This window comes from Anolis carolinensis, unplaced genomic scaffold (genome assembly GCF_035594765.1).
Source record: "Anolis carolinensis isolate JA03-04 unplaced genomic scaffold, rAnoCar3.1.pri scaffold_8, whole genome shotgun sequence".
In the NCBI taxonomy this organism is placed as follows: Eukaryota; Metazoa; Chordata; class Lepidosauria; order Squamata; family Dactyloidae; genus Anolis; species Anolis carolinensis.
In genome coordinates, this window is record NW_026943819.1 from 6,974,039 (window position 1) to 6,993,612 (window position 19,574).

Sequence of the window (19,574 nt, forward strand, 5' to 3'; positions counted from 1 at the left end):
GCCTCCCGGCGGAGACAACAGCTTCTGATTGGAGGTGCGCGTGAAGGGACTTGGAGAGCAACCCTGAGAGGGCGGCCATGGTCGGCGGAGGCCCGGTGAGCTACGCGCTGCTCTGCGGCCAAGCGGCGCTGCTCCTCGGCAACCTCCTCTTGCTCCAAGGCGTCTCCCGGAGCCACCAGCACAACGCCACCGAAAGCTCTGGGGACTCAGGCGCGGAGCAACCCCCGGACGCCGGCTCTACTTCCACAGCGCCTTGGGCCTATCAAGGGCCCTACTCGCCGCTCGTCCGCTGCGACCATTTGTAAGAAGTGGGTGTGGCTTATGGCGCAGGGGGCGTGGCCAATTCTGGTGGGCGGGCACGGTCCAAAGAAGGCGTGGTTTAGCCCCAGAGGGGCGGGGTTTCCTGGAGATGTGGAGAGGACCCACTTTGATGAGGCATCAAGGACTCTTTGGCACAGCAGGATCTTGAGCATTGGGTTGCTTTGAGTTTTCTGAGCTGTCTGGCCATGTTCCAGAAGCATTCTCTCCTGACGTTTTGTCCACAGGCATCATCAGAGGTTGTGAGGTCTATTGGAAACTAGGCAAGTGGGGTTTATATATCTGGAATGATGTCCAGGGTGGGAGGAAGAACTCTTGTCTGTTGTAGGCAGGTATGAATGTTGCAGTTGACCAGCTTGATTATTTATTTACTACATTTATATCCTGCACTTCTCACCCCGAAGGGGACTCAGAGCGGCTTGCGAATCAAATGAACATACAATATATTATTAGCATAGCACAATATAAGCATTAAATTACTATATTGCACTATATCATTATATGGTAATATTATTAGTAATATTACATTTAATATATAATATCTAACTAATATTATTATATTATATTGTTAGTAGTATAATATTGTATTCCATTATAATATTATTATCAATATTATATGTATATACAATATGTTATATATTTATACATTATTAGCATTGACTGGCCTTGCAGCTTCAAAGCCTGGCTGCTTCCTGCCTGGGGGAATCCTTTGTTGGGAGGTGTTAGCTGGCCGTGATTGTTTCCTGTCTGGAATTCCCCTGTTTTTTTAGTGTTGTTCCCCGGTGGCGAAGTGTGTTAAAGCACTGAGCTGCTGAACTTGCAGACCAAAAGGTCGCAGGTTCAAATCCCGGGAGCAGAATGAGCGCCCGCTGTTGCTCCAGCTTCTGCCAGCCTAACAGTTCAAAAACATGCCAGTGTGAGTAGATCAATAGGTACAGTTCTGGCGGGAAGGTAACAGCAGTCCATGCAGTCATGCTGGCCACATGACCTTGGAGGTGTCTACGGACAATGCCGACTCTTCAGCTTAGAAATGGAAATGAGCACCAACCCCCAGAGTCAGACATGATTGGACTTAACGTCAGGGGAAACCTTTACCTTTACCTCTTTATTTACTTTCCTATTTAATGCTAAGCTGCAAGGCTATTCAATGTCATAAGGAAAGGGGATCAGGCTTGTTTTTTGCTGCCCTGGAGACAAGGACTCAATGGAGCTACGGGTTCAAAATTCAGGGAATTGTTTCCACCTGAACATTAGGAAGAACTTCCTGTCTGTAAGAGCTGTTCCAGCGGTGGAATTCTGCCTCGAATAATGGTGGAAGGACACTCCTTCCTTGGAAGCTTTTAAACAGAGGTAATCAGTCAGGGGTACTTTGTTGTTTTCCTGTAGGGCAAGGGGTTGGACTAGGTGGCCCACACGGTCTCTTCCGACTATGATTCTACAATGTAGATGTCAAACTGGGGCATGTCAGGCCAAGGAAAGAAATAGAAACACTGGCAGAATCTTCATCCATTGTTACTGTGCTCCGACTTTGGTCTTATACTTGTCCTTCCAGGGCATACTTTCAGAATTGAAAGGGTTTTTTCCCCAGATCTGAATATCTTTTGTGGTTCATTTACAGGCCGGAGGAGTTCATTGACTGCGAAGCGCCTGTGGATCTTGCTGGGAACGCCAGTGCCAGGGAAGAGCAGGGCTATGGATGCCTCAAGGTGAGTCCGGGAGAGATCCATGGGCCATGTTTCGCCGTCTACATACAGGCAGTCCCGATAGCTTCTGTAGGTTTGTTCTTATAATTCCAGCATATTTATAGCTTTGGGTAGCATAAGGAAAAGTTAACATCCCCTATGACATTTTGTGTTGAGGTATATACAGAGAGCTCATTTCCCTTATCCCTGTGTTCATTTAGCAACAGAAAACGTTTGGTTAAGTGAAGGAATTTGCTGTTTTTTCCCCTATCATAGTTTGGTGGCCAAGCCTACAGTGACGTGAGCCACACTCTGGTCTTCTGCAGGGTGCTGGATGGCATTGAGTGTGCAGGAGAGCAGACCTTCCTGCGTGGGAACAAACCATGCATCAAGTGAGTCTACTTTCTTGGGAATCTTCTTGAAAAAGCTAGACCAAAAATGCAATGTGAGGTGATTGTGCTTACCATTTTCCCTTCCATTCTAACTAGCTATTTCTTCACAGAAGCTAAGGGTAAACATAGATCTCATAGTGCTGAAGTGAACATGTTTGTTTTGTAACTATGACTACACTTGTTGACAGTGTGTGTCAATGTGTCCTCTATCTTGGCTTTATCCCAGGTACACGGGGCACTACTTCATCACCACCCTCCTCTACTCCTTTTTCCTGGGTTGCTTCGGAGTGGACCGGTTCTGCTTGGGGCACACAGGCACCGCAGTGGGCAAGCTCCTTACATTGGGCGGACTCGGGATTTGGTGGTTTGTGGACCTGATCCTCCTCATCACTGGGGGATTGATGCCCAGCGACGGAAGCAACTGGTGCACCATTTATTAGAAAGCTGGGATTGGACCTAAAACCAAAGACGAAAGCAATAAGGGAATCTTGGCTCGGCTGGAGACAGAATGCATGAATCCACTTTTGCGGGAACAAAAGACTACACTGCTCTATTTATTTTACACTTCAAGTGGTTCCTCCTAGAACACAGGGGGGAATGCTAACCATACTTCTGCTGTATATACTTCATAGTTGGCTTAAATGGTAGCTGATTTTGTCCTTCCCACACAGAGCTGGGAAGACTTCCGGACTGTAGAGCAAACCTACTCTATGGATTTACCACTCCAGTAATAATATGTATTATTACACACTTCTCTTCCCCAGGAAGTGACAAAGTAATGGCAATCTACCCTTAATTGTTGATCTCCCTGTTGTATGTTTTGAAACCGGATTTCCCCTAATAAATGTGTACAGCCAGGATTTGCTGGAAATAACATGGAGGTTAGTATGTATCTGAAGGATACTGTTACAAAGGGACCTCTAGATGCTTCTGCAATCCTGCCTACTTGCTTCAAAGAATGGAAAAGCCATGAGGATTTGGGGCAGTCTGTCCCCATAAAATTATAATGGGGGTATTGAGATCCCCAGAAGATCTCATCACTGATGTCATAATTTCATGTCTGGCTATAGAGATATAACTGGATGTTTTCGCTTTCATGCTATGAAGTACAGAATGGCCATGAATCAGCCTAGCATCGTATCAACGTGTGAATATTTATGAAGAAATGCTTCATAAATGTCAGAAACGAAGTCATTTTAGTCCGGTCAACAGGCTTACACATCCCTGGAAGCCATTCTTTCCATCCAAAGACATGTGAGCTCATGTACTATAATGCCTTTATCATTTTCATGTAATTTAGGGGAAACAAAGTTATTGCCAGCCTTGCAGTGTCAATTCCACTAGGAGAGAAGCACCACTAAAATAGTTGTTCAAGTAGAGGGGTTAGAAACTTCTCCCCAAAAAAGTTACTTATAGGACAACCAATAACTAGCATGGTTTTAATTTTAAAAGCCTACTTGGGACAACCTGGATACATTCTGTGTTTAGATGCTTTTGGTTGCCTATACTGTTCTGCAGCTGGTCCGCTACGAAACTAGAGGAATTAAGTTAATCTGTTAATGTGCACAGAGACTATTGCTTGCAATTCAGGCCCCTGCCTACTTAGACGGTTGCATGATTGAATCCAAGTCTCATTCGGTTTGATGACATTTTTAAAAACCCAACATTTTGTCTTCTTTCCTGTTGGATTGCATGTATTCCCCACTCTTTGATGACTTGTTTTTGGACTTTCCACCTTTCCAATATCACTGTGTTCTGTACTTCTAGTCCCTGGTTTTTGCACCCTTGGGGTTTTCTTCTCAGTCAGTGTGGTGACGCAATGGGTGAAACCCTTGTGAACTGCTGACCTGAAGGTTGCCAGTTCCAATCTGCGAGACAGGGTGAGTTCTTGTCTGTCAGCTCTAGCTTGCGAAGACATGAGAAAAGCCTCCCAATAACACATCCAGGCATCCCCTGGGCAACATCTCTGTAAACAGCCAATTTTCTCACACCAGGAGCGACTTGCAGCATGTTCTCAAAATGCTTTTGACATGATAAAAAAGTGTAGCACTATCCAATCTTTAGTTTTGCATTTGCAAGCTTCAAAAACCTGGGTTCTGCTTTTCAACCAATTCAGCTTTCTGACATTGGTTCAGGCCCCTAACCATCAGATAAGCAGAATGCTTCTGTTTTTGATCAAAAAATTGACACAAGGCATACACCGTGCAGTATGCTGCTGTGTCTTACAGACTCACTTAAGACTCCCACACAACTCTATTGCTTCAAAAGGGCAACTTTTAATCAATTTCGTCTGGCACGACTGTCAGGATGAGGTCTTCATTCCCTCGTCGCACCACAATGGCAAGGGCCTCGCTGTTCTGCACGGCATCCGTGACGTCTCGCGTCGAAGTGACGGTTTTCCCATTAATGGCAATAATGACATCCCCATCTTCTAGGCCAGCGCTGCAATGAAAGCCAGAGAATTTAAAGTCCAGGAGAAGTGGGCTTTTATGGAGACATTTCCAACTGGTGAAACCCCATTGATAATAGCAAAAGGGTTTGGACATTTAATAACTGAATTCTTGTAAGTTTCTAATTCATTGGACACACAAAGAAAATTAGGATTTTTATGGAGTACATCTATACTATATAATTTATGCAGTTTGATACCACTTGAACTCGGTGCTATGTCAGTCCTGGGGTTTGTATAATTATTTATACCCTGCTTTTTCTCTAAAGGATGTTCAAAGTGTCTAACAGTAAAGCCAGTACAGTACAATTTAAAATCTAAAAATATACAAACATTAAAATAGAATTAAAATAGAATTAGATAGTTTAGTGAGGCACCAATACTCTTTGACAAAGAACACTAAAGACCTCCAGAAATGTTGAATTGTAATTCCAACATAAAAAGGTAAGATGTGGATTATGGGAATTATATATCTGCACAAAAGCATGGTAAACCTAGAACTACTGTAATCAGAGGCAGCGTGAGAGACGCACTTCTGAATCCAAACTTTCTTCAAGGAAGTGCCTCTCCTTGCTTTGATTTCTACTGTAATTCAAGAACATTCTGGCAGTTCATCCCATATTCATCTTTTTTACCTTTCGGCAGCCGTTCCTGGAATCACCTCATAGACATAGACCCCAACCCCGGCAATCAGGTCTGGAAAATTCCGGTCCCTTCGTCTCAACTCACGGATGAGGCTGGAAATAGATAGCAAAGAGGGTCGAGCAGTCCAGTAATTTGGAAACCCATGACTCTAGCCAGGAATCCCATCCCTGGTAATTTGCAGAAGCGGTTTCCAGGTTATGAAAAAGTGCAACATCCTGGTGAGTGAAACACAGCAGAAAATAACAACAAAAGCTTACTTGAAAGTCAGAGGGAGCATCCGGAGTCCTAGATACTTCTTCTTGGTCCTGCTCTTCCCTAGAAAGAGGGGAGAAATGGGCCATAAGCATTCTGAAATAATCAACTAAAAATGTCACACAGTAGCTGATATAGTTTTAGAAGAGACCCCAAGGGCCATACAGTCCAACCCCATTCAGCCATGTAGGAATACACAATCAAAGCGCTCCTGACAGATGCTCGCCTAGCCTGTTTAAAAATCTCTGAAGAAGGAAACTCCATTGAATTTCCAGTTGTGCTTCCTGACACACTCACCTTTTGTCTGGCGGTTGTGCGAGTCTTCCAGGAACTGACGGATGCGATCTGACGGGATGGCGAAGGAGATGCCGGCTGTAACTTTCAGAGTATTCATCCCAATGACTTCACCGTCCTATTGGGAAGAACAGGAAATGCGACTGAGAAATGAAGACATTGGGTGCAGGAGGTCAACAGGCCACAAGCTGAACATGAGTCAACAATGTGATGGGACAACCAAAAAAGTCAGTAGTCAATAGAACGCGCAGCAATGGAGAAAAAGCAAGTGAGATTTATGTTGGACGGCATCAGTATTGGGCACGACGATGATGGGACAGGGTTTGCACTAAAAGCATTAGATGTTTCTGAAGATGTAGCAGCGCAGGAGATGTATGCTTCTAACCACAGCACACATGATAGGTGCCAGAGGACCAACAAAAAAGAAAATACTCCAGTACATTTAGATAACACTGAAACAGAGAGAGAAAACAAAGAAGTAATGCCTTACCAGGTTTACCAAGGGCCCGCCGGAATTTCCATACTGAAAGTGAGAAGATAATCAGGAGGTTAATCACTTGTCCAAATGCTGATTGTTTCCTGTCTAGAATTCCCTCCAAACAAAAGGAATTCCAAACAAAGCAACACTAAAAAAAATGGGAATTCCAGACAGGAAACAATCAGGTCCAGCTAACACCTCCCAACAAAGGAGTTCCCGAGGCAGGACGCAGCCAGGCTTTGAAGCTGCAAGACCATTAAATGCTAGTTGCAACAGTCACACTTGCCTCCAACAGACAAGAGTTCTTTCTCCCACCCTGGACATTCCACATACAGTAGAGTCTCACTTATCCAGGCCTCGCTTATCCAAACTTCTGGATTATCCAAGCCATCTTTATAGTCAATGTTTTCAATATACAGTAGAGTCTCACTGATCCAAGCCTCGCTTATCCAAGCCTCTGGATAATCCAAGCCATTTTTGTAGTCAATGTTTTCAATATATCGTGATATTTTGGTGCTAAATTCGTAAATATAGTATTTACAACATAACATTACTGTGTATTGAACTACTTTTTCTGTCAAATTTGTTGTATAACATGAAGTTTTGATGCTTAATTTGTAAAATCATAACCTAATTTGATGTTTAATAGGCTTTTCCTTAATCCCTCCTTGTTATCCAAGATATTCGCTTATCCAAGCTTCTGCCGGCCCATTTAGCTTGGATAAGTGAGACTCTACTGTATCGTGATATTTTGGTGCTAAATTCGTAAATACAGTGATTACAACATAACATTACTAGGTATTGAACTACTTTTTCTGTCAAATTTGTTGTATAACATGAAGTTTTGGTGCTTAATTTGTAAAATCATAATTTGATGTTTAATAGGCTTTTCCTTAATCCCTCATTATCCAAGATATTCGCTTATCCAAGCTTCTGCCGGCCAGTTTAGCTTGGATAAGTGAGACTCTACTGTATATATAAACTCTATTTGCCTAGTTTCCAACAGACCTCACAACCTCTGAGGATGCCTGCCATAGATATGGGCAAAATGTCAGGAGAGAATGCTTCTGGAACATGGCCATACAGCCCAGAAGACTAACAGCAACCCTCTTTAGCTATCTGATCGGGGGGAGCCAATAAATCCCCTTTGCAGCATCAACAGACTATAATATTTTATTTGAAAGAAATGGGACTAGAAGCAACAGTCCTCTATCATATTCAAGGCCCTTCTAAGCTTGCTATTTCCTAGAGTTTTAAAATGTTTTGTATGCTGGACAAAGACGGAATCAACCCAGCTTTCCTTGGCAGGGATTTCTTTGGTCTAGGAACAGCCATAACTAAACATCATGAACAATATGATACACATGGCCTTCCACTTATCCAGAGAAGGCTTCACTTACATTGATGATGGCATCGGTCTGGATATACTCCATATCCGAGTCCTTCAGTCCCAGCTCCTTGCCGTCCCGTTGTGTGCTGCTCACGATCCCTGTTGTCACTGTGTTCTGCAAGGAGAACGGGCTCCCCAGGGCCACCACAAACTCCCCAGGCCGAAGGTCGGACGATCTGCCCAGCAAGAGCACTGGGAGATCCATCTTATTGGGGGAAAACACACAGCAAAGAAGGAGTCAAGCCTAGAAGATGATCCAAAACCCCTTGAAGGTGTGCCGACAGGGATGCTTTAATAGTTTGTTGTTACCTATAACATAAGCTGATAGACTTGCAAAGAACTCTGTGAGAGCTAAGTAAAACTAAAGGAATATCTACACTGTACACGTAAAGATACTGTGGGACTTTCGAATCCAGACTGACAAAGTTCTGGAACACAACACACCAGACATCACAGTTGTGGAAAAGAAAAAGATTTGGATTATTGATGTCGCCATCCCAGGTGACAGTCGCATTGACGAAAAACAATACGAAAAACTCAGCCGCTATCAGGACCTCAAGATTGAACTTCAAAAGACTCTGGAAGAAACCAGTGCAGGTGGTCCCAGTGGTGATTGGCACATGCCAAAAGATCTCAGCTGGCATTTGGAAACAATAGACATTGACAAAATTACGATCTGCCAACTGCATAAGGCCACCCTCCTGGGATCTGTGTGCATCATCCGAAAATACATCACACAGTCCTAAACACTTGGGAAGTGTTTGACTTGTGATTTTATGATACGAAATCCAGTATATCTATCTTGTTTGCTGTGCCATACAATAATAATAATAATAATAATAATAATAATAATAATAATAATAATAATAATAGCTACTTTATTCTTGTATGCCACCACCATCTCCCTGAAAAGACTCGGAGTGGGGACAATCATGTCAGAGAATGAGGGCTGACTGTATTTAAAAAAATTCTTTCTAGTCAGATGCAAGCCACTTTTCTTCTGCAGATAATACTACTTTTTTTGAAAAAAAAAGACTACAACTCCCAGAACCCCACCTGGCCACTCACTGACTTCCCAAGCTTTGCAGTCCACTTGCCCTTGGAGGGAAAGCAGCTGGACTTACGTTGGCGTCTATTTTGATCAGGGCGATGTCCAGTTTGTGGTCGACTTCTTTGATTTTGGCATCAAACTGGTGGCCGCTCTTGAGCTCCACTTTGATCCTCTGCTTGTTGGTGAGAACGTGGGCATTGGTGATAATCAAGCCGTCTTCCGACACAATGAAGCCCGAGCCGCTGGACACCAGGATTTCTTTGTTGGTGTACGGCACTCTGCCCCAAAACAACATCAACAATAATGTATCAATGGGCATCTGGAAGAGCATCTGTTGGGAGTGCTTTGATTGTGTTTTCTTGTGGGTTGGACTTGGGGTTTCTTATAACTCTAGGATTCTATGAACAAATATGAAGCACCGATTATTCATCTCTAAAATAATCCCTAAAGTAAACCTTGACCTTGCCATTTTATGTAAGAGGCACTGTTTTACCAAATTGGGTAAAAATTAAAGAGCACAGACCACCATGGAAAAAATTCATTACCACTTTGAAGGCTGATGTGGCCCTCAATGCAAACTATTTAACCCTTTTAATAGATTTACCATCACATTGCCATGGAAAGCATAGGGCTGAATCTGCTCCTTTTACTATGTGAAATCTCTCAACATCCAAAACTGTCCAAATACTTGCCAAACGGGTGGCTGAAACAATGACATCTTTGATTTCCTGTTGTTTCATGCAGAATATTATTAAACACATAGTATGCACAGAATGACATTCAGGTGATGTATGTAAGGTGTATATGAAACAAACAAATCTTGTGTTTAGACCTGGGTACCATCTCCAAGATCTCTCAAGATGTACACATATGCAAAGGCAAGGACTACAACATCCCAAACTTTTCTGGTCCCAAGCATTACAGATAAAGGATATAACCAGACAGATCCTCCATTACCTGCGGAACAGTTCCAAGTGGACAACGGCCGGGGCAATCTTCTCCACCACGTCAGCAATAAAGTTGAACCGTTGTCGCAGGCTGTTGGGGTCCGGAGTATCTGCAGAGCAACCAATGTGTCCGTTACTCACTTGGGTTTCCTCTAATGCAGAAGAAATAAGTAAAGTTTCCCCTGACATTAAGTCCAGTCGTGTCCGACTCTGGGGGTTGGTGCTCATCTCCATTTCTAAGCCAAAGAGCCGGCATTGTCCATAGACACCTCCAAGGTCATGTGGCCGGCATGACTGCATGGAGATCTGTTACCTTCCCGCAGGAGCGGTACCTATTGATCTACTCACATTTGCATGTTTTCAAACTGCTAAATTGGCAGAAGCTGGAGCTAGCAGCGGGCGCTCACTCCACTCCCCAGATTCGAACCTGCGGCCTTTTGGTCCGCAAGTTCAGCAGCTCAGCGCTTGAACATACTGTGCCACCGAGGGCTCCACACAGAAGAAATACCTGGTCTTAATTCACTACTAGTCACATTGGTGGTCCCTGGATTGGTGCCAGGCTGCAGAAAGTTTCCAGGAAAGAAAGAAAACAATTGGCATCCTGTTCGGTCATTATGATGATTTCTAAGCCCAGCCACAGCTTCATGATTACACAGGTTCACTTTTATGGCCATTACAGCTAATAAGCACCTTATAATTATTGCCTTTAAGTCATGCAACCACACTCCCCTAAAGCAGAGCTTTACCAAACATTTCATGCATTTTAGAGAGTGCATCATATTGCAACACAGTCATTCGATTTTAATAAACAAACCAACCCTTATAAGAGATACAGACCTATACGGCCTGTGTTGGACATGGTTACACTCCCGCTAAAGACACAGGTTTGCAGCTTGGGTGTGATCCTGAATTCATCGTTGAGCCTGGAACCCCATGGGAGCTTTTGCACACTTAAAACTTGTGTGCCAGCTGCACCCATAGCTTGGGAAGTCAGACTGGGCCACAGCGGTCCATGCTCTCGTCACATCTCAAACAGATGACTGCAAACGCTCTACATGGGGTTGCCTTTGAAGACTGTTCGGAAGCTCCAAGCAGTCCAACGGGCAGCAGCCAGGTTGCTCACCAGATGTACAGGGAGCTTTTAATCAGAGGCTGGATGGATGGCCATCTGTCAGGAGTACTTTGCTCTTGTCCTGCATGCCAGGGGGCTGGACTAGATGGCCCTTGTGGCCTCTTCTCATTCTATGATTCCTTGGAAGCTTCTATTTTAATCCCATGATTTTATCTTATATTGCTGCAATAGCAATATAACATAAACATTTGAAGTTGACTGAATTGCATTGGTGGTTTTTTGATATTACTACTGTTGTATAAACCTTGTTTTAACTTCTGTTTTATCATCTTCTTATGTTTTAAACTGTGTATATTGTTAATGTATTTGCGCTGTTACTTTTGTAACATTGTGAGCCGCCCCGAGTCCCCACAGGGAGATGGTGGTGGGGTATAAATAAAGTTTTATTATTATTATTATTATTATTATTATTATTATTATTATTATTATTATTACTATTACTATTACTATTACTATTAATTAGAGGCTGGATGGAGGGCCATCTGTCGGGGGTACTTTGTTTTTTTTTCTGCATGGCAGGGGGCTGGACTAGATGGCTCTTGTGGTCTCTAATAACTCTAATTCCTTGGAAACTTTTCATCAGAGGTTGTCGGGGATACTTTGCTCTTGTCCTGCATGGCAGGGGACTGCACTAGATGGCTCTTGTGGTCTCTTCTAACTCTATGAGTCCTTGGAAGCTTTTAATATTATGCTGGATGGCAGGGGGCTGGACTAGATGGCCCTTGTTGTCTCTTCTAAATCTATGATTCCTTGGAAGCTTTTAATATTATGCTGGATGGCAAGGGGCTGGACTAGATGGCCCTTGTGGTCCCTTCTAAATCTATGATTCCTTGGAAGCTTTTAATATTATGCTGGATGGCAGGGGGCTGGACTAGATGGCCCTTGTGGTCCCTTCTAAATCTATGATTCCTTGGAAGCTTTTAATATTATGCTGGATGGCAGGGGGCTGGATTAGATGGCCCTTGTGGTCCCTTCTAAATCTATGATTCCTTGGAAGCTTTTAATATTATGCTGGATGGCAGGGGGCTGGACTAGATGGCCCTTGTGGTCCCTTCTAAATCTATGATTCCTTGGAAACTTGTAATCTGAGGCTGGATGGCAGGGGGCTGGACTAGATGGCCCTTGTGGTCTCTTCTAAATCTATGATTCCTTGGAAGCTTTTAATATTATGCTGGATGGCAGGGGACTGGACTAGATGGCCCTTGTGGTCCCTTCTAAATCTATGATTCCTTGGAAGCTTTTAATATTATGCTGGATGGCAGGGGACTGGACTAGATGGCCCTTGTGATCCCTTCTAAATCTATGATTCCTTGGAAACTTGTAATCTGAGGCTGGATGGCAGGGGGCTGGACTAGATGGCCCTTGTGGTCTCTTCTAAATCTATGATTCCTTGGAAGCTTTTAATATTATGCTGGATGGCAGGGGGCTGGATTAGATGGCCCTTGTGGTCCCTTCTAAATCTATGATTCCTTGGAAGCTTTTAATATTATGCTGGATGGCAGGGGGCTGGATTAGATGGCCCTTGTGGTCCCTTCTAAATCTATGATTCCTTGGAAGCTTTTAATATTATGCTGGATGGCAGGGGGCTGGACTAGATGGCCCTTGTGGTCCCTTCTAAATCTATGATTCCTTGGAAACTTGTAATCTGAGGCTGGATGGCAGGGGGCTGGACTAGATGGCCCTTGTGGTCCCTTCTAAATCTATGATTCCTTGGAAGCTTTTAATATTATGCTGGATGGCAGGGGGCTGGATTAGATGGCCCTTGTGGTCCCTTCTAAATCTATGATTCCTTGGAAGCTTTTAATATTATGCTGGATGGCAGGGGGCTGGACTAGATGGCCCTTGTGATCCCTTCTAAATCTATGATTCCTTGGAAACTTGTAATCTGAGGCTGGATGGCAGGGGGCTGGACTAGATGGCCCTTGTGGTCCCTTCTAAATCTATGATTCCTTGGAAGCTTTTAATATTATGCTGGATGGCAGGGGGCTGGATTAGATGGCCCTTGTGGTCCCTTCTAAATCTATGATTCCTTGGAAGCTTTTAATATTATGCTGGATGGCAGGGGGCTGGACTAGATGGCCCTTGTGGTCCCTTCTAAATCTATGATTCCTTGGAAACTTGTAATCTGAGGCTGGATGGCAGGGGGCTGGACTAGATGGCCCTTGTGGTCTCTTTTAAATCTATGATTCCTTGGAAGCTTTTAATATTATGCTGGATGGCAGGGGACTGGACTAGATGGCCCTTGTGGTCCCTTCTAAATCTATGATTCCTTGGAAGCTTTTAATATTATGCTGGATGGCAGGGGACTGGACTAGATGGCCCTTGTGGTCCCTTCTAAATCTATGATTCCTTGGAAGCTTTTAATATTATGCTGGATGGCAGGGGACTGGACTAGATGGCCCTTGTGGTCTCTTCTAAATCTATGATTCCTTGGAAGCTTTTAATATTATGCTGGATGGCAGGGGACTGGACTAGATGGCCCTTGTGGTCCCTTCTAAATCTATGATTCCTTGGAAGCTTTTAATATTATGCTGGATGGCAGGGGACTGGACTAGATGGCCCTTGTGGTCCCTTCTAAATCTATGATTCCTTGGAAGCTTTTAATATTATGCTGGATGGCAGGGGGCTGGACTAGATGGCCCTTGTGGTCTCTTTTAAATCTATGATTCCTTGGAAACTTTTAATCTGAGGCTGGATGGCAGGGGGCTGGACTAGATGGCCCTTGTGGTCTCTTCTAAATCTATGATTCCTTGGAAGCTTTTAATATTATGCTGGATGGCAGGGGGCTGGACTAGATGGCCCTTGTGGTCTCTTTTAAATCTATGATTCCTTGGAAGCTTTTAATATTATGCTGGATGGCAGGGGGCTGGACTAGATGGCCCTTGTGGTCTCTTCTAAATCTATGATTCCTTGGAAGCTTTTAATATTATGCTGGATGGCAGGGGACTGGACTAGATGGCCCTTGTGGTCCCTTCTAAATCTATGATTCCTTGGAAGCTTTTAATATTATGCTGGATGGCAGGGGACTGGACTAGATGGCCCTTGTGATCCCTTCTAAATCTATGATTCCTTGGAAACTTGTAATCTGAGGCTGGATGGCAGGGGGCTGGACTAGATGGCCCTTGTGATCCCTTCTAAATCTATGATTCCTTGGAAACTTGTAATCTGAGGCTGGATGGCAGGGGACTGGACTAGATGGCCCTTGTGGTCTCTTCTAAATCTATGATTCCTTGGAAGCTTTTAATATTATGCTGGATGGCAGGGGGCTGGACTAGATGGCCCTTGTGGTCCCTTCTAAATCTATGATTCCTTGGAAGCTTTTAATATTATGCTGGATGGCAGGGGACTGGACTAGATGGCCCTTGTGGTCCCTTCTAAATCTATGATTCCTTGGAAACTTGTAATCTGAGGCTGGATGGCAGGGGGCTGGACTAGATGGCCCTTGTGATCCCTTCTAAATCTATGATTCCTTGGAAACTTGTAATCTGAGGCTGGATGGCAGGGGGCTGGACTAGATGGCCCTTGTGGTCTCTTCTAAATCTATGATTCCTTGGAAACTTGTAATCTGAGGCTGGATGGCAGGGGGCTGGACTAGATGGCCCTTGTGATCCCTTCTAAATCTATGATTCCTTGGAAACTTGTAATCTGAGGCTGGATGGCAGGGGACTGGACTAGATGGCCCTTGTGGTCTCTTCTAAATCTATGATTCCTTGGAAGCTTTTAATATTATGCTGGATGGCAGGGGGCTGGACTAGATGGCCCTTGTGGTCCCTTCTAAATCTATGATTCCTTGGAAGCTTTTAATATTATGCTGGATGGCAGGGGGCTGGATTAGATGGCCCTTGTGGTCCCTTCTAAATCTATGATTCCTTGGAAGCTTTTAATATTATGCTGGATGGCAGGGGGCTGGACTAGATGGCCCTTGTGGTCCCTTCTAAATCTATGATTCCTTGGAAACTTGTAATCTGAGGCTGGATGGCAGGGGGCTGGACTAGATGGCCCTTGTGGTCTCTTCTAAATCTATGATTCCTTGGAAGCTTTTAATATTATGCTGGATGGCAGGGGACTGGACTAGATGGCCCTTGTGGTCCCTTCTAAATCTATGATTCCTTGGAAGCTTTTAATATTATGCTGGATGGCAGGGGACTGGACTAGATGGCCCTTGTGGTCCCTTCTAAATCTATGATTCCTTGGAAGCTTTTAATATTATGCTGGATGGCAGGGGACTGGACTAGATGGCCCTTGTGGTCTCTTCTAAATCTATGATTCCTTGGAAGCTTTTAATATTATGCTGGATGGCAGGGGACTGGACTAGATGGCCCTTGTGGTCCCTTCTAAATCTATGATTCCTTGGAAGCTTTTAATATTATGCTGGATGGCAGGGGACTGGACTAGATGGCCCTTGTGGTCCCTTCTAAATCTATGATTCCTTGGAAGCTTTTAATATTATGCTGGATGGCAGGGGACTGGACTAGATGGCCCTTGTGGTCCCTTCTAAATCTATGATTCCTTGGAAGCTTTTAATATTATGCTGGATGGCAGGGGACTGGACTAGATGGCCCTTGTGGTCCCTTCTAAATCTATGATTCCTTGGAAGCTTTTAATATTATGCTGGATGGCAGGGGGCTGGACTAGATGGCCCTTGTGGTCTCTTCTAAATCTATGATTCCTTGGAAGCTTTTAATATTATGCTGGATGGCAGGGGGCTGGACTAGATGGCCCTTGTGGTCTCTTTTAAATCTATGATTCCTTGGAAACTTTTAATCTGAGGCTGGATGGCAGGGGGCTGGACTAGATGGCCCTTGTGGTCTCTTCTAAATCTATGATTCCTTGGAAGCTTTTAATATTATGCTGGATGGCAGGGGGCTGGACTAGATGGCCCTTGTGGTCTCTTTTAAATCTATGATTCCTTGGAAACTTTTAATATTATGCTGGATGGCAGGGGGCTGGACTAGATGGCCCTTGTGGTCTCTTCTAAATCTATGATTCCTTGGAAGCTTTTAATATTATGCTGGATGGCAGGGGGCTGGACTAGATGGCCCTTGTGGTCTCTTTTAAATCTATGATTCCTTGGAAGCTTTTAATATTATGCTGGATGGCAGGGGGCTGGACTAGATGGCCCTTGTGGTCTCTTTTAAATCTATGATTCCTTGGAAGCTTTTAATATTATGCTGGATGGCAGGGGGCTGGACTAGATGGCCCTTGTGGTCTCTTTTAAATCTATGATTCCTTGGAAGCTTTTAATATTATGCTGGATGGCAGGGGGCTGGACTAGATGGCCCTTGTGGTCTCTTCTAAATCTATGATTCCTTGGAAGCTTTTAATATTATGCTGGATGGCAGGGGGCTGGACTAGATGGCCCTTGTGGTCTCTTCTAAATCTATGATTCCTTGGAAGCTTTTAATATTATGCTGGATGGCAGGGGGCTGGACTAGATGGCCCTTGTGGTCTCTTTTAAATCTATGATTCCTTGGAAACTTTTAATCTGAGGCTGGATGGCAGGGGGCTGGACTAGATGGCCCTTGTGGTCTCTTCTAAATCTATGATTCCTTGGAAGCTTTTAATATTATGCTGGATGGCAGGGGGCTGGACTAGATGGCCCTTGTGGTCTCTTTTAAATCTATGATTCCTTGGAAACTTTTAATATTATGCTGGATGGCAGGGGGCTGGACTAGATGGCCCTTGTGGTCTCTTCTAAATCTATGATTCCTTGGAAGCTTTTAATATTATGCTGGATGGCAGGGGGCTGGACTAGATGGCCCTTGTGGTCTCTTTTAAATCTATGATTCCTTGGAAGCTTTTAATATTATGCTGGATGGCAGGGGGCTGGACTAGATGGCCCTTGTGGTCTCTTTTAAATCTATGATTCCTTGGAAGCTTTTAATATTATGCTGGATGGCAGGGGGCTGGACTAGATGGCCCTTGTGGTCTCTTTTAAATCTATGATTCCTTGGAAGTTTTTAATATTATGCTGGATGGCAGGGGGCTGGACTAGATGGCCCTTGTGGTCTCTTCTAAATCTATGATTCCTTGGAAGTTTTTAATATTATGCTGGATGGCAGGGGGCTGGACTAGATGGCCCTTGTGGTCTCTTCTAAATCTATGATCCCTTGGAAGCTTTTAATATTATGCTGGATGGCAGGGGCTGGACTAGATGGCCCTTGTTGTCTCTTCTAAATCTATGATCCCTTGGAAGCTTTTAATATTATGCTGGATGGCAGGGGGCTGGACTAGATGGCCCTTGTGGTCTCTTCTAAATCTATGATCCCTTGGAAGCTTTTAATATTATGCTGGATGGCAGGGGGCTGGACTAGATGGCCCTTGTGGTCTCTTCTAAATCTATGATCCCTTGGAAGCTTTTAATATTATGCTGGATGGCAGGGGGCTGGACTAGATGGCCCTTGTGGTCTCTTTTAAATCTATGATTCCTTGGAAGTTTTTAATATTATGCTGGATGGCAGGGGGCTGGACTAGATGGCCCTTGTGGTCTCTTCTAAATCTATGATTCCTTGGAAGTTTTTAATATTATGCTGGATGGCAGGGGGCTGGACTAGATGGCCCTTGTGGTCTCTTCTAAATCTATGATCCCTTGGAAGCTTTTAATATTATGCTGGATGGCAGGGGCTGGACTAGATGGCCCTTGTGGTCTCTTCTAAATCTATGATTCCTTGGAAGCTTTTAATATTATGCTGGATGGCAGGGGGCTGGACTAGATGGCCCTTGTGGTCTCTTCTAAATCTATGATCCCTTGGAAGCTTTTAATATTATGCTGGATGGCAGGGGCTGGACTAGATGGCCCTTGTTGTCTCTTCTAAATCTATGATCCCTTGGAAGCTTTTAATATTATGCTGGATGGCAGGGGGCTGGACTAGATGGCCCTTGTGGTCTCTTCTAAATCTATGATCCCTTGGAAGCTTTTAATATTATGCTGGATGGCAGGGGGCTGGACTAGATGGCCCTTGTGGTCTCTTCTAAATCTATGATCCCTTGGAAGCTTTTAATATTATGCTGGATGGCAGGGGGCTGGACTAGATGGCCCTTGTGGTCTCTTTTAAATCTATGATTCCTTGGAAGTTTTTAATATTATGCTGGATGGCAGGGGGCTGGACTAGATGGCCCTTGTGGTCTCTTCTAAATCTATGATTCCTTGGAAGTTTTTAATATTATGCTGGATGGCAGGGGGCTGGACTAGATGGCCCTTGTGGTCTCTTCTAAATCTATGATCCCTTGGAAGCTTTTAATATTATGCTGGATGGCAGGGGCTGGACTAGATGGCCCTTGTTGTCTCTTCTAAATCTATGATCCCTTGGAAGCTTTTAATATTATGCTGGATGGCAGGGGGCTGGACTAGATGGCCCTTGTGGTCTCTTCTAAATCTATGATCCCTTGGAAGCTTTTAATATTATGCTGGATGGCAGGGGGCTGGACTAGATGGCCCTTGTGGTCTCTTCTAAATCTATGATCCCTTGGAAGCTTTTAATATTATGCTGGATGGCAGGGGGCTGGACTAGATGGCCCTTGTGGTCTCTTTTAAATCTATGATTCCTTGGAAGTTTTTAATATTATGCTGGATGGCAGGGGGCTGGACTAGATGGCCCTTGTGGTCTCTTCTAAATCTATGATTCCTTGGAAGTTTTTAATATTATGCTGGATGGCAGGGGGCTGGACTAGATGGCCCTTGTGGTCTCTTCTAAATCTATGATCCCTTGGAAGCTTTTAATATTATGCTGGATGGCAGGGGCTGGACTAGATGGCCCTTGTGGTCTCTTCTAAATCTATGATTCCTTGGAAGCTTTTAATATTATGCTGGATGGCAGGGGGCTGGACTAGATGGCCCTTGTGGTCTCTTCTAACTCTATAATTCTTTGGAAGCTCCTAATTAGAGGCTGGATGGATAGCCATCTGTCTGGGGTAGTTTGCTCTTGTCCTGCATGGCGGGGGGCTGGACTAGATGGCCCTTGAGGCCCCTTGTGACCCTGTGATTCTCTGAGTCCCAGGGTCCCTACCTTTCTCCCCGCAGGCGCCCTTCTGGACGGCAATGACGGGCAGCTGGCTCTCCTTCCGCGGCGCCTCCTTGTTGTGCGCCTTGAGGTGGCACAGGCTGCGGTAGGTGCGTCGGTCGCTCCCGCAGACGGGCGCCGGGGAGTGGGCGCATGTGCAGGTGCCCGTGGCGCGGGACCCTCCTCCGGGCCGCTGGCAGACGAGCCCCGAGGCGCAGAGGCCTCCCGGGCCGCAGGGCTGCCCTTCTCCGGCGGCGCATTCCCAGCAGCAGTGGCAGCGGTCGGGGCGCGGCTGGCCCCCGAGGGCCCGGCAGGCGCGGGGCGAGGGCGGCGGGCAGCGCGAGGGCTGGCAGGAGGGCGGGCAAGGCGGCTGCCCTCGCAGCCCGGGCAGGAGCAGCGCCAGGAGGCAGAGCAGCGCCGGCCCCGTCGCAGCCATGAGCCCTTCTGTCCTGCGAGGCGCCCCGTCGGGTTTAAGGAGAGCCCGGGATCCCGCCTTTGGAGAAAACCACCCTGGGAAGGCGAGGCAGGCCTTTTATGCAGCGCC

The 19,574-nt window shown here is 45.1% G+C and overlaps 2 protein-coding genes across 2 annotated transcripts; one reads left to right on the forward strand and one right to left on the reverse strand.

Annotated features, from left to right (window-relative positions):
* tm2d2 (TM2 domain containing 2) lies at positions 1–3,266 on the forward strand. The gene is made up of 4 exons (XM_003226839.4): positions 1–301; positions 1,937–2,024; positions 2,277–2,392; positions 2,619–3,266. The coding sequence occupies exons 1-4, from the start codon at positions 78–80 to the stop codon at positions 2,830–2,832; spliced, it is 642 nt and encodes a 213-aa protein (XP_003226887.1). The 5' UTR covers positions 1–77; the 3' UTR covers positions 2,833–3,266.
* Positions 3,267–4,654: 1,388 nt separating this feature from the next.
* Positions 4,655–19,545, reverse strand: htra4 (HtrA serine peptidase 4). Its single transcript, XM_062961477.1, has 9 exons — positions 19,037–19,545; positions 9,909–10,008; positions 9,025–9,229; positions 7,911–8,105; positions 6,523–6,555; positions 6,036–6,150; positions 5,744–5,801; positions 5,477–5,578; positions 4,655–4,834 (listed from the first exon to the last, which is right to left on the reverse strand). The coding sequence occupies exons 1-9, from the start codon at positions 19,464–19,466 to the stop codon at positions 4,669–4,671; spliced, it is 1,404 nt and encodes a 467-aa protein (XP_062817547.1). The 5' UTR covers positions 19,467–19,545; the 3' UTR covers positions 4,655–4,668.
* Between the last annotated feature and the right edge of the window lie 29 nt (positions 19,546–19,574).